The sequence below is a fragment of the Fundulus heteroclitus genome, unplaced genomic scaffold, assembly GCF_011125445.2.
Source record: "Fundulus heteroclitus isolate FHET01 unplaced genomic scaffold, MU-UCD_Fhet_4.1 scaffold_86, whole genome shotgun sequence".
Classification (NCBI taxonomy): domain Eukaryota; kingdom Metazoa; phylum Chordata; class Actinopteri; order Cyprinodontiformes; family Fundulidae; genus Fundulus; species Fundulus heteroclitus.
Window position 1 is genome coordinate 804893 of NW_023397318.1, and position 12998 is coordinate 817890.

Consider the following 12998-nt stretch of genomic DNA (forward strand, 5'->3'; position numbering starts at 1 on the left):
TTTCAAAAATTCACCAAACTTTGCAGATGCATGGTGACTGTTTAAAAATTTTGTATTTTAAGGTCGTCACAAAAATCTAAAGAAAAATGTCTCAACGGCGCCACCTAGAAATTTTCAAAGGACCCTTTGCTATTCACTTACTTCGTCGTAGAGACATGAAATTTGAGATAGTTGTAGAGCTCAACAAGATGCTCAGAATTTACAATTAATGTCATAGTGCAAGTATCACAGGAAGTTGGCCATTTTAGACTGAAAGTCTGATTTTTACCTCAATTTTGACAGTTACAGCATTGGTATAAGATCGAACTCCTCCCAGAGATATCGAGCGATCGGCTTGAAACTCGGGCAGTCTAATCATAAGGCATGGCCAATCAAAAGTTATCAAAACGGTGAGTTTTTGAGCATGGTGAAAGGGGGATTAGCAGGGGTCAAAGTTCACCTACTTGCCATGAAACACAAAACTGTTATATTTCATACAGAAAAACTCACAGAGCCACCAAACTGACAACAGGAAATATATTTAATCTTTGGAAATATACAGCATTGGCATTTGCTCAAACTTGTCTACCAGATGGCAGCAAGAGACCACAAATAAACCACAAAATAAGTTCACTTTCTTTGGTTTTGAAATATATTTAACCTTTTAAAGCCTGACCCATCAAAAAATAGTCAGACAATTCAATTTTTTTTAAATGTTGATGTTTTTTAAGCCTGAAAACACAATCCAATTTTTTTTTGCCATATCCTTATTTTTATGATATTATTTTTGTATCACAACATTTGATACGGTAGGCTTTTGTTAGAACTTTTGGCTCACACCAATATGACATATATTTTGTGGACTTCCTTATAGTAGTAAAGAATTACAACAGTCCAGCCTTCAAGTAACAAATGCATGGACTAGTTTTTCAGCATTGCTCCTGGACAGAATGTTACTAATTTAGAAGGTGAAAATATGACACTCTGGAAACCTTTTTAATATGGGATTTCAATGACCTGTCTTGGTCAAAAATAGCACCAAGATTTTTGACTTTATTACGAGAGGCCACATGTGGAATATTGCTAATGTAATACTTTAGCAATATTTCCAATTGATAAAGTGTTACTGTTACAGTATTTCTTTTGGGTGTTTATCCACCAATTTAACTGTCAAACGTTCATAAAAGCTGTCTTAATGCAAGAAACGAAACCCTTAAACACATGAAATAACAATTAACTTTAAAGAACTAAAAAGGTTTTGTTAACTTTTGACATAAAGCTGGATTAACAGCTAGTAAGATACCTTTGATTAAATTGGTATACTAATGTTTAAACCAGGGGTGTCAAATGGACGGCCCGCGGGCTGAATCCGGCCCGCTGAACGCATTAGTCCGGTCCGGTGGCCCAATGCATTTTCATTATTCATTATTCATGAGTCGTAGGGGAGCGCTGCCCAATCGCCCAGTGGCGATTCACAGGAACGCAAACAGAGTGGTGGCCTAGTGATTAGAGTATTGAGCTTGGATCCCAGATGTTCTGAGTTAAACTCCCACAGACTACCACTCTGGGTCCCTGAGCAAGACCCTTAACCCCTGATTGCTCCCCAGGCGCCGCACAGTGGCAGCCCACTGTTCCCCAAGGGGATGGGTTAAGATGCAGAAGTGAATTTCTCCATTGTGAGATCAATAAAGTTCAATAAAGTTTAATTATTATTATTATAACTATAGAGGTAGCTCAGGGTAACATGAGCCACTCTAACTAGAAGCTTTGTCAAAAAGGAAAGTTTCAAGCTTAGTCTTAAAAGTAGACAGGGTGTCTGCCTCATGGACCAAAACTAGGAGTTGTTTCTACAGGAGAGGAGCCTTACAGCTAAAGGATCTGCCTCCCGTTCTACTTTTAGAGAGTCTAGGAACCACCAGCAGACCTGAAATAAGCAGAGAAGGGGTCATTTTCAGATGCTGTTTTTTTGTAGTAAATTCCACAAATGACAAGGGGACCACGGTGACACAGGACCTAAAATAACATGGAGTCATTGATGAGGGTGAAGAGAGCTAAACAGCAGGGTAAGAGTCATTTCTATATCTGATGTTTGTTCATTTTCAAAGTGAGGAAAAGCGAACTGCGCTTGGCTTGAGGCTGTGAGCGGAGTCCTGCGCGGCTGAAGTCGAGCTTCAGGTGCCGCCTGAACGTCTGATAGCTCGTCTAATGCAGCTGTTAGCTGGTTAATGACAGGAGCTCGTTTATGTGCGTAACTTTCCCGGATGTGATTAAAATGTGTTCAGATTAAAAGAAAAGTATTCCGAAAGTACCGTCTATATGGGATGAAAATCAAATAATCCAACCATGATGTGCGTTTACTCGCACCAAGCTTTATTCAAAATAAAAACTCTGACATTAGCAGAGTTGATGATTTCCATAAAACAATAGAAGTTTTGTACTTCTACAAAAAAAAAGAGGCAAAGATGCGTTGGTTCTGCTCCCAGTCCATTGTGTTGCAAAAAATGTGTTATATGCAGAGTGATTTAATTTAAAATTTCAAAAGGGTTTTATGGCTCCCAATGTTTTCTTTACTGTGTGAAACGGGTCCAAATGGCTCTTTGAGTGGTAAAGGTTGCCGACCCCTGATCTAGCTGTTATGGGTTTTACCCACACAGTTCTCTCTGGGTTTACTTTATAGCATTCCCAAAATGTTTAATTTAAAAAGCATTAATCACCAATCCCAACACTCCCCAGCCAGAAGGGATATGTCCCAGGGCTTTCCCCAGTGCTCCTTTATTTGATCATCTACCACCTCCCCGGACAATATTAAATAAATTTCCATTTCCACTTTTTATAGAGTACACCCAGCAATACCTATTCTCTAAGCCCAATAAAACATCCCCCTTCCCTCCTTGATTGTTACAAAGGAAACCCAAACTTGGTTTTTCCCAATTTTCTCAGACTCAGTGAATATAAAACAGCATTTCTGCTTGTTGGAAACCAATCTACACAATCAATAGTCAACAGTTCTCAGCCTCACAGGGAAAGCTTGTTCCAGTCTACATGTGTTTTGTGGATATAGAGAAGATATTTTGTGTGTGTGTGTGTGTGTGGGGGGGGGTGCGCTGCTGCAGGAATACAGAGAAATCAGGCAGCTTTTGAGAGCCGTGCAGTCCTTGTGTGCCCAAAGCAAGAGCACACACTAATAGGGTCCACCTTATGTCAAAACTTGATTTATGACCCTTGATTTATGACATCTGTCACCTCCACACCGGAAGTTCCGCCCCTTCCAACTTTATTCTTTAGAACGAAAACTTGTCTCTTGACACTAAAGGGCTGTGGTTGATGACAATAAACAGATTATCCACATAAATCTGTAGCTCATACAGAACAACGGGAAAGAAAAAGGAGGCAAATAAAAAAATACCATCTCCATGCAGGCTCCCCTCTTGTTCCGCCAATAACCACACAACGGCAAGATAGGTTTTCTCCTCAGTTCTTTCTCCCTCTAAGCAAACGGTACTTAAACACATTTACTGACCCGCTCAGTAATTCTGCCGAGAACGTAATATGTCCCGTCACTCTGATACTCACTCTGATACTGAACTGAATGTAAGTTTGAGCTGGTCTGTTTGAGGGAGGAGTTTGTTAAAACAATACTTCGATGCGTTTGTTTGATCAAAGCTTATTCAATCAGACAAGTTTAGAGGCTGCAAAGGGAGGCTTCCATCCCCTACTGGGCTAGGTGTCGGCCGATGAGACGGGCGACAGCATGACGCAGCACAATGCCCCTTTTACAATCAACACAATGGCAGGGGTAAAAATAAGATCAAAGCTTATCAGGCAAGTTTTAGGGTTTTACGACATGCTAGCAAATGTGTTTTTCGCCGGTTGCTTGCAGTAAAATGTGTCATTTTATTTAATCACATTCAATGAAAGCCCTGCAGTAACTTTGAACGCCAACCCTTGTCTTTCTTTCAGGTTTTCCTTGAAAATTAAAGAGCTGTTTGCTGATTTCACCGATCAGAACACCAAAGACAATAACTCTCATTTAATTTTAAACTGCATTTAGGAAATATGGTTTAAGTTACTGTTTGTAGGAACGGTCTAACATAGGTGAAACCGCTCCATCTTTGCTCTATCAGTATGCTGAGTCTTTTGTCAGATTTTCTTCAAGGATTGTGCTGCATTTAGCTCAATCAAAGTCCCTTTTCTACTCTGACCAGTTTACCAGTATCTAGTAAATAAAGCATCCTCCAAAGAATAAAAGCGCACAACCTGATCATCGTGCATCCTGCATGCACGATGCAGCTGAAACTGCATGCACGAGAAGCATGGCGGTGGTAAGTGTGATATGGAGAAAAAACTACAAAGGAGCAACTCGTAGAATTGCCAAGGCAGCACGTTTGTTCTACTGTTTACAGTTGGCTTCCAAATAGACAAGTTTTTGGACGTACAGTGTGAGCAGCCAGATTGCATCATAGCAATGGGCTGTACAGTGTAAGAACAGATATTGTGAGCTGTGAACTTTTAAACCCTGCAATTTTGTCGTACAGTTTGAGCTGTTGCAATTGAAAATATCGTACAGTGTATGTACCCTAACCTGTGTAGCGAACGGGTGAAAATCAGTGTCTAATGCTGGCATGCATCTTGGTGATGCAATGCGTGGTTCTCTAATCAGAGCGCAGAATATGCATCCAAAAGAGTATTACATGACAAAATATTAGCTTACTTCGACCAGACACACTAGCAGGAATTTGTAAGACACCATAAAAAGGCTACAAATTAGATCAAATCAGCAAAACAACGACCATTTATGAAGATTTATTGTGCATAATTAGCCGCCTGCCATAGCAAATGCAGGGGGAGGCAATGCATTTGCATGGAGGCACCTATTACTATGCACCTCAAAACGTTTTCGGAAATTAATGTGGCCCAAACCGTAGCGTGCACCCCAACAACATAGGTATCAAAACGTCCGGCTTGGTCCGGAATGGTGTGCTATTACTTTTATTGGGGTTTTGAGTTACCATGGCAACGCAATTAGCGAAAAACCACTTCCATAGGAAATGAATGGCGTCAGGTACAGAGAAAGCCTCAAAAAGCCTTGAAATGACCATTTTCAATGCTGTACTGTATCATCATGCTTTTACCTATGAATACCGTTTAACTTCCAGTTTGTAGATATATCTTTGAACTACTCAGAAGTGAAAACGGGATGTGGATATCTTTTATGGTTTTCTTACAGGTACTCCTCAAAGTTCAAGTCCAAAAATCAGCGGAATCATCGTTTATAATGAAAGTCAATGACGGAATTCTTCAACTGCCAGAGTGGTCCACTCTGGCGTTTTCAAAGATTTCACAACTCCGAACAACTTCAGCCTACTCGCTCAATTTTCATTCTACGTAGACAAATTACACACCAAAACGTAAGTATTTTTGTCTGGATTCAGGAAATGTAACCCTCATTGGTGTAGGATTTATAGATTTTTTACAAATCCCTTCAGACCACCACAAACTCAAAACCCTCCTCATTTATTTCCTATCGAGCCATTGTGAGAAATGACATCTGAAAATCCCAAACAACACATGCTTTCGCATTGTCGCTACTCCTAAACCGCCATATTAAATTTATTCAGAAATGTTCTAGTTGCGTTTATTGTGCATAATTGCGTTTGTGATACATTTACTGGATAGATTAGATTACCGGAAATTATATCCCAGCCACACCTGCAGCTCGTTTGGAGCAGTGTTCACTGGTGTCTTAAGGATGACTCAGACAAATGGAAGACGCCAGAGCCTTACTGGAGTAATTTTTCGTTCGAACTCGTCTCCGTCCCGTCTTTGTTTGCTGGTTACTTTGGTTTTTGGTCAGGATAGTTTTGATGTCTCAGCCCTCATTGACTTGGGTTCTGATTTTAACCTGATCGACTCGGATTTAGTTATTCACCTCCACATCCGGAGTGTGACGCTCTCCAAACCTCTACAGGTGTCCGCTCTAGATGGGGGGAAATTAACCCTCATCACCCACCAAACTGAGCCTCTGGAGACAATAGTATCCGGTAATGACCGAGAAGAGCTATCATTTTTCCGGTAAGACGCTTTCCTGTGTTCTTAGGTTTGGCATGGTTATCCGCTCATAGCCCACATTTAAATTGGGCCGAATCTCGGCTGGAGTCTTGGTCTCTCGCTTGTCACTCTCAGTGTTTGCTCTCGGCTCGGCCAGTCTCTCATCCGCCTGTTTCTTCCTCCTAACTGGAGGATGAGATTGATTTATCCCACGTGCCTAAACAGTATCATGATCTCCGCCTGGTCTTTAGCAAGACTCGGGCGTTCTCTCCCTCCGCATAGCCCATGTGACTGCGCCCCCACCCCCACGCTCCGCCAGTCGGTCCATGCAACTCACCACCTCGCCTAAGCAAATTCCTGCGGGAAACACTGCACAGTTAATAAGTACCCACTTCCTCTTTTGTCTTCGGCGTTAGAACCAGTCCAGAACGCCGTCATTTTTTCTTAGCTTGATTTACGTAATGCTTACCATTTAGTACGGGTTAGACAGGGGGATGAGTGGAAGACTGCTTTTAAGACCTTTTAAGACATTTTGAGTATCTTGTGATGCCTTTTGGCTTATATAACGCTCCGTCAGTCTTTCAAGCTCTAGTTAATGGCGTCCTACGGGATTTCTTAAATTACTTTGTATTCGTCAACTTAGATGATATCCTGATTTATTCTAGCAACCCTGATCAGCATCAGCATCATGTCCGTCTCGTTCTACAACTCCTCTTAGAAAACCGCTTATTTGTTAAGGCCGAGAAGTGCGAATTCCACCTTAGCACAGTTTCATTCCTTGGCCTGACACTAGAAGGCGGCCATGTGAGATGTGATCCCGAGAAGATTAAGGCGGTTGTTGAATGGCCTACCCCTGATTCCCGTAAGCAGCTCCAGAAATTTTTGGGATTCGCCAATTTTTACAGGCGATTCATCAAGAATTACAGTCAGATAGCTTCCCCCTGCACGCTCTTACTTCCACCAAAGTCCCGTTTATCTGGGGTCCTGAGGCTGAAGCCGCATTTCAGAATCTTAAGACTACGTTTTCTCTGGCTCCCATACTGGTTCACTGAGTCATGACTCCAAGTTTTCTGCCCATCCAGGCATTTTTAGAACCCAGTCTCAGGTTTCTCGTCGCTTTTGGTGGCCATCTTGGACTAAGGATGTGCGCGTATATGTTTTAGCCTGTCCCGTTTGTGCTCAGAATAAGCCTTCCTATAAGCCACCCTCTGGTTTACTAAACCCCCCTCCCAGTTCACATAGCGCTCTAGACTTTGTCACGGGTCTCCCGCCATCCCAGGGCATGTCCACCATCCTCACGGTGGTGGATAGATTTTCTAAGGCCTGTCATCTGATACCTCTCCGCAAGTTACCCAACGCCCTACAGACTGCACAACTACTCATCCGTAATGTTTTCAGACTTCATGAAATACCCACAGACATCCTCTCTGACCGGGGTCCCCAGTTTGTCTCTCAGGTCTGGCGGCACTTTTGTTCTGCTCTTGTTGCCCGCTACTCCTGCCTCCTCGCTCCCGAGTTCACCCCACGTTCCATGTGTCACAGATTAAGCCTGTTTTGAAGAGTGAGCTTCACCCTTCCTCCGAACCCCCTCCACCCTCCCAGGACAGTCAGGGCCCCAGCGTCCGCAGGATTGTGGACGCCCGTCGACGGGGTAAAGGACACTAATACCTATTTGATTGGGAGGGTCGCGGTCCTGCGGAGCGGTCATGGGTCTTTGGCTCGGTTGTGGCAAACCAGGACCTGCTCAGTGAGTTTTGGGCTTCACGCCCGTCCACGTCATCGTGTGGGTCACCAGGAGGCGACCATTGGGGGGGGGGGGGGGGGGGGGGGGGGGGGGGGGGTAGTGTCAGGGTTCTCTGTTTGGTCGGTGTTCTAACTCTGCTTCCAGGTGGTTGTAGTTGGCTGGGGGACGTGGCCCACATTTGGAGCAGTGTTCACTGGCGTCTTAAGGATGACTCAGACAGATGGAAGATGCCAGAGCTTCACCCAGTTGTGGTACGACGTGGCCTCTGACCAGATCTTGGGAACCTGAACTTGTGAGTTTTTTCGTATCACTGAAATAGACACATTTTTGGATCTCCTGCTTTTTCTTGGTTTTTGTTTGGACTACTTACCCGCCTTGATGTCTCGCTCGACGAACCAGCTCCTAAGAATCCCTGAAGCTCAGATGTTGCTCTGGCGTTCCCCCTCTTACTCACTTGGTGATATCAAGCCAGGCCTGAGGTTCCCTTCCCTGGATTCTGCTGGTTCCTCCGCACTCTGGTTGCTCCATCTGTCACTCCTGCCTGCCGTGGCTAACTACGGATCCCTCGCCAACTTACCATCGGGTCTGCCCTCCAGCCGCTAACCACCAGCTATCCACCGTGAGCATTCGGTCTCAGAGTTCCCTCGTCGCTACTTTCCCAACTAAATGGTAAGCGGCTAGGCTTCTGGAGATTTCTCTCTGGTTTGATCTCTCTTAACAATTCTCCTTTTCTTCCCACAGTTTCTCCAGCACTGACGTTCAGACCTCGACAGATCCCATCATCAGAATCGATCTCTGTAGTCTGAATCTAAATAAAATATCTTAAGCTGCGCATTGTCTTCCGTATTGTGTCTGCATGTGGGCAAAACATATAATAACCATGACACGAAGGGCCAGGCACGTTGCCACAGATCATAGCACCCTGGTGCATTTTAAAGGTAAATGCAGTCCAGCGCTAAACAGAGCAAAACAGAGAAGGTGACCTCAGCTTCCATCTATCAACGACCTACAAGTAAACCAAAACAGGTCACTAGGTGACCTCATTAGGAAACATCGGTAACAGCCACCCAAAAAACTCACAGGACTGACTGGATTAAAGACCTTAACAACAATATTAGTGTGATTGTCCAAACAATGACCTCTAATACGAACCATGATCACAAATAAGAAAGCCTTTTGGGTGAAGAAGTGAAATACAAGAAAATAAACCAGTTCGTTTTTAACATAAGTGCTTATGTTAGTAATGTCCTAGCTGACTAAAAAGGTATTGGCCTACTTAAAATTTCCAAGGGAACAATAAAACTGCACATTTTTTGTACTGTAATTTCCATTCAAGATCAGATACTTTAAAAAATTATTTATTTTATTAGAAGGCATAACAGGTGAAAAATCAAATACACAGCTGGCAAAGGAGGGAAAGAAGATATGTGATTAAACTCTCCATATATGCTTATTATTGTTGCACACAGAAAAACAGCCAGTTCCCCTTAACTTGACATTCATTTACAAAAAAAAACTGTCCAAACAATAAATTTAAATAAAACAACAAAGAAGTACCTGAGACTGTACAGGACTTTGCCATCAGGGTAAACTCGCAGCATGACGTTGTCGGTGGTAGTGTCATGAGTAAAGGATTTCTTGGAGTGGACGAAAAACATATCAGGGACCCATATTTTCTTTACTAGGCGACCATCAAAGGTCATGCTCTGGTTGGTGTTGCTTTTAAAGGACAAACGATCATCTCTCCAGTAGTGCCTCAGATACAAGGTCATGGTGAAATCCTTAAAAAAATTTAAAGTTGCTTTTTCAACATGTCAATTATTAGCTTCCTAAAACTGTTTTACAGTTACATACCATATCAACTTCTGAAATCGCATCTAGGCTTTCAACCTGAACATCTACTCCAACTGGGACAGCAGGACCTAGAAAAATAGGATACAACTGTTTACTAAAATCCAATAACCTCTCATTTACATCAGCATTATAAAAAATGTGCAGATGTAACCCAAGAGCCTCATTTGGGGCAGCCTGGATTATCTGTCTTCATTTAATGCCAACTGTTCTGATATAGACAATGACTTCTGCTTTCTATTGCCAAATCCCTTTAAAAGCTGCTATGTGCAGATCTCCCTGGATCCTAAGCACATGACCAGGGGAATAAGTGCTTTAATCCTAACAGACATGAAGCCAAATGATTTCTTTTCTTTTTCTTTGTTTCTGTGAAATTATTTGGAAAGTATCACAACGACTGAATACTAAGTTAACTACTTTCTAAGATTGCTGAAAAATATACTTATTACAACCCTCTTTCAAATATCTGTACTTTGTTCCCTAACCAGTAGAGTATATCCCCAATTCTAAACATTCTGTAGAGACTCCAGTCTCAAGTCACCCACAGCTTCTGATTGGTCCAATTGGCAATGGCTTTGATGACTGTAACCTGTAACCACACAGATGCCTAAGCCAGTTATACAGCCAATAAAGCAAATTATGTCATGAGGTCACTATGCACTGAAGCCTCTCTGAAAATCTTTCAGGCACTGTTTGCGAAACTGCCCTGAATGTCTTCAGTTCTATACCCAGACCAAATTCTGCCCTTTTGTATAGTCTGATTCTGTCTTAGTAGTGTTCTATTTGTTGGGAAAAACACAGAAAATGTGGAATCTCTGAGGTGTGACTTTGTAACTGTTCCAACTGTAGAGTCTTAATAGTAAATATATATTTAGTTTAATTACTTGATAATCTTAGCAACTGTAGAGCCATTTAGGCTCACCTTTAACTGAACAAAGTATTCCAGGAACTTCATCTGAGATTCGGAATCTATAGGAGAATGACAGTGTGAAACTTAAATGTACAATGACTCAGGCTTTGAGTACTGCACATTAAGCAGATTAAGATGGGAGTTATTGAAATTGAAAGCTACAGACTGTAGCTGCTCAGTAATTAATCACTGGCTTGCAACAGCATGATTCCATCGTAATCTCACTCTGTTATTTAATCTTTGCAAGCTGGGTACTGTCACCACCATGTTAATAAAAGAACCAAGCCCAGAAACAATATATTGGTATTTACAGTTTAGTCTTAAAGAACAGCTGGATAGTTTTCTGCATGAAAAGATTAACCTTCTTACCTCCAAACCCTGGTCGCATTGTAAAGTCATGGTCATCTATCCTCAGCAGCTGCTCTGACTTTGTTCTCCTTGCTTTGGTTATATCTTGCCTCCTCTCCAATATTGGGCTGAGAGAAAACAACAAGTGGAACTGTAATCATTAAAGAAAGACAGCGGGAATAAATGTCTTTGATACCTCCAATTTTGTCTCTAATTATTTTTTATTAAAATTAATACAGTGGTATTAGGTGTATACTTGATTTTATTTTTCTATTTTGTATTTTTTTCTAACCATAATCATTTTCTGTTATATTCTAGAGGTTGTTCTTCTCAGGCAAATAATCTGATGAATTTCCTAATTCTAAATGCTGAGAAAGGATTATAAAGGGTTTAGACAGAAACGGGAAACTGGGTCATCTGCCTCTGTAGATTCCAAAAACAATGCTGTAATAAACATTTTGACCTTGTCCCTCAAAGTCCACTCATGCCTCTTAAATGTCCACTATAATATTATTTACACAAACCTTGGTTATCCTTCTAATTGGACAGTAAAAAAATAAATACCTGCCAATCTTGTGACTAAGTCCTTCTGTTGGAGACATGTCTTGCGCTAATCTGAAATTAAGAAAATACAACATTCTGTTAGTTATTGTTAAATAAGTTTAGAGCAGTGAGGGAGCTGGATAAATGATGTTCTTACAACAAGACTGTATTTCTCAGAAACTATACAGGATTTATACACTGGATCAACATTTTATGCCATTTGTGAAACTTCAGTCACATACATAGGAAATAAATATCCATCTCTTTACTAAATGCAAAAATGCTTTGCGAATTCACCTTTTTGTCATCGGTTAGTCCTTTTATTAACTCTTTTTATTCGCTTTTGTAACAACACAAATAAAACAAAACAAAACAAAAATTGCCGGACGCACAGTTAAAAATGACATATCAGCTCCTACTCAGTCAATAGAAAATAACTGACAGACATAGTGAGCAGGTTGCTGTGCCATGATGTTAAAGCCATGATGAGAAGATTGATGTCAGATTGAATTCTGACCTTGTAGCCGGAGGACAACTCAGGAGGTGTTTGTAGGCAAAGGAGTTTCACACTTTCAGGCTGGGGCGGCCTCTCTCAGCAGGGTGCCCTGCCATATGAGCCTAGACCACTCCTCAGATTCACAACCTCATTCCTCTTCCTGAAGCCCTCAAGGAGAGGGCCATACCCTGCAAGCCACATGGGACTCAGACTCACTATCTTCACCACTTCTGCTGGGGACATCTGAAGGAGAGGGTGGCTGGGGCCAGCCACTCATACCGGTCAGCCAAGCACGGGGCCACATGGACCTTGAAAGACCCACAAGCCAGCACGGGGGGAAATCTCTCTTCGCTCGGAGGACCTGACCAGGCAAATCAGAGTTAAGTCTGCTGTCTTAACTTCAGCGTCAGACGCAGGAGGAAAGAATCCCTCCATGCCAAAAACAGCTTTGTTTATTTGTCCTCAGCTGTTACAGGAAAGCTGATTTGAGACAGCGTGGATTGGCCTCCTTTACCCACTTCTCAAGCTGAAAGAAAGAGGGAGCTGAAATCGTGACTGCATCCGGGTCGGAGACTGCATGCAGGACATCGGACTGGCCCACTTCTGTTCCAACCATGTTTTAGCTGGGCCGTAGAGCCGCATGCTAGCCCACAGCCGAAAGAACCAACGTATACCCTGTTCTCCAAGGGTTTTATACACTGATGGGATATTGATGTTTGTGTTATCCGGCCAATTCAATATGGCTAAAAATAAAGCAGAAGTATTAAAGTTAGCGCCAAATGCCCGCTAGCCAAAATGCTATTTAGCTGCCGGCAACTTCCAGTTTCCGGTTATTCAACTACAGCTCGTTTCAAGCATAAGGCTTGTTCGTTTCGCTCCGCCATCGTTCAATAGTGCTATAAGCATTATCACCAAATTGATATTAATGTTGATTTAAAGGCGTTTAGTTTAACTTTAAGATGAGCCGATTTTAGTGACGGATCGCTACAGCGACCCCTAACCTCCCACAATTATCACATCGATAAAATCGAGTGTTCCTAAGGTTTACAGATTCTTATCGAGAAAATCAGTCTTCAAAA

At 42.2% G+C, this 12998-nt stretch overlaps 1 protein-coding gene across 5 annotated transcripts in view; it reads right to left on the reverse strand.

The window, feature by feature from the left end:
* Window positions 1-12998, reverse strand: part of LOC105922056 (gamma-aminobutyric acid receptor subunit rho-1-like) — a 92563-nt gene that overhangs the window by 53251 nt on the left and 26314 nt on the right. For all 5 annotated transcript variants that reach the window (XM_036134620.1, XM_036134618.1, XM_036134619.1 and 2 more), the window contains 4 exons: window positions 11445-11495; window positions 10902-11008; window positions 9626-9693; window positions 9329-9552 (listed from right to left, as the gene is read on the reverse strand). In XM_036134620.1, the coding sequence (XP_035990513.1) occupies window positions 9329-9552; window positions 9626-9693; window positions 10902-11008; window positions 11445-11482 (437 nt within the window). In that variant the 5' untranslated portion in view covers window positions 11483-11495. The remainder of the gene's footprint in view (window positions 1-9328; window positions 9553-9625; window positions 9694-10901; window positions 11009-11444; window positions 11496-12998) is intronic.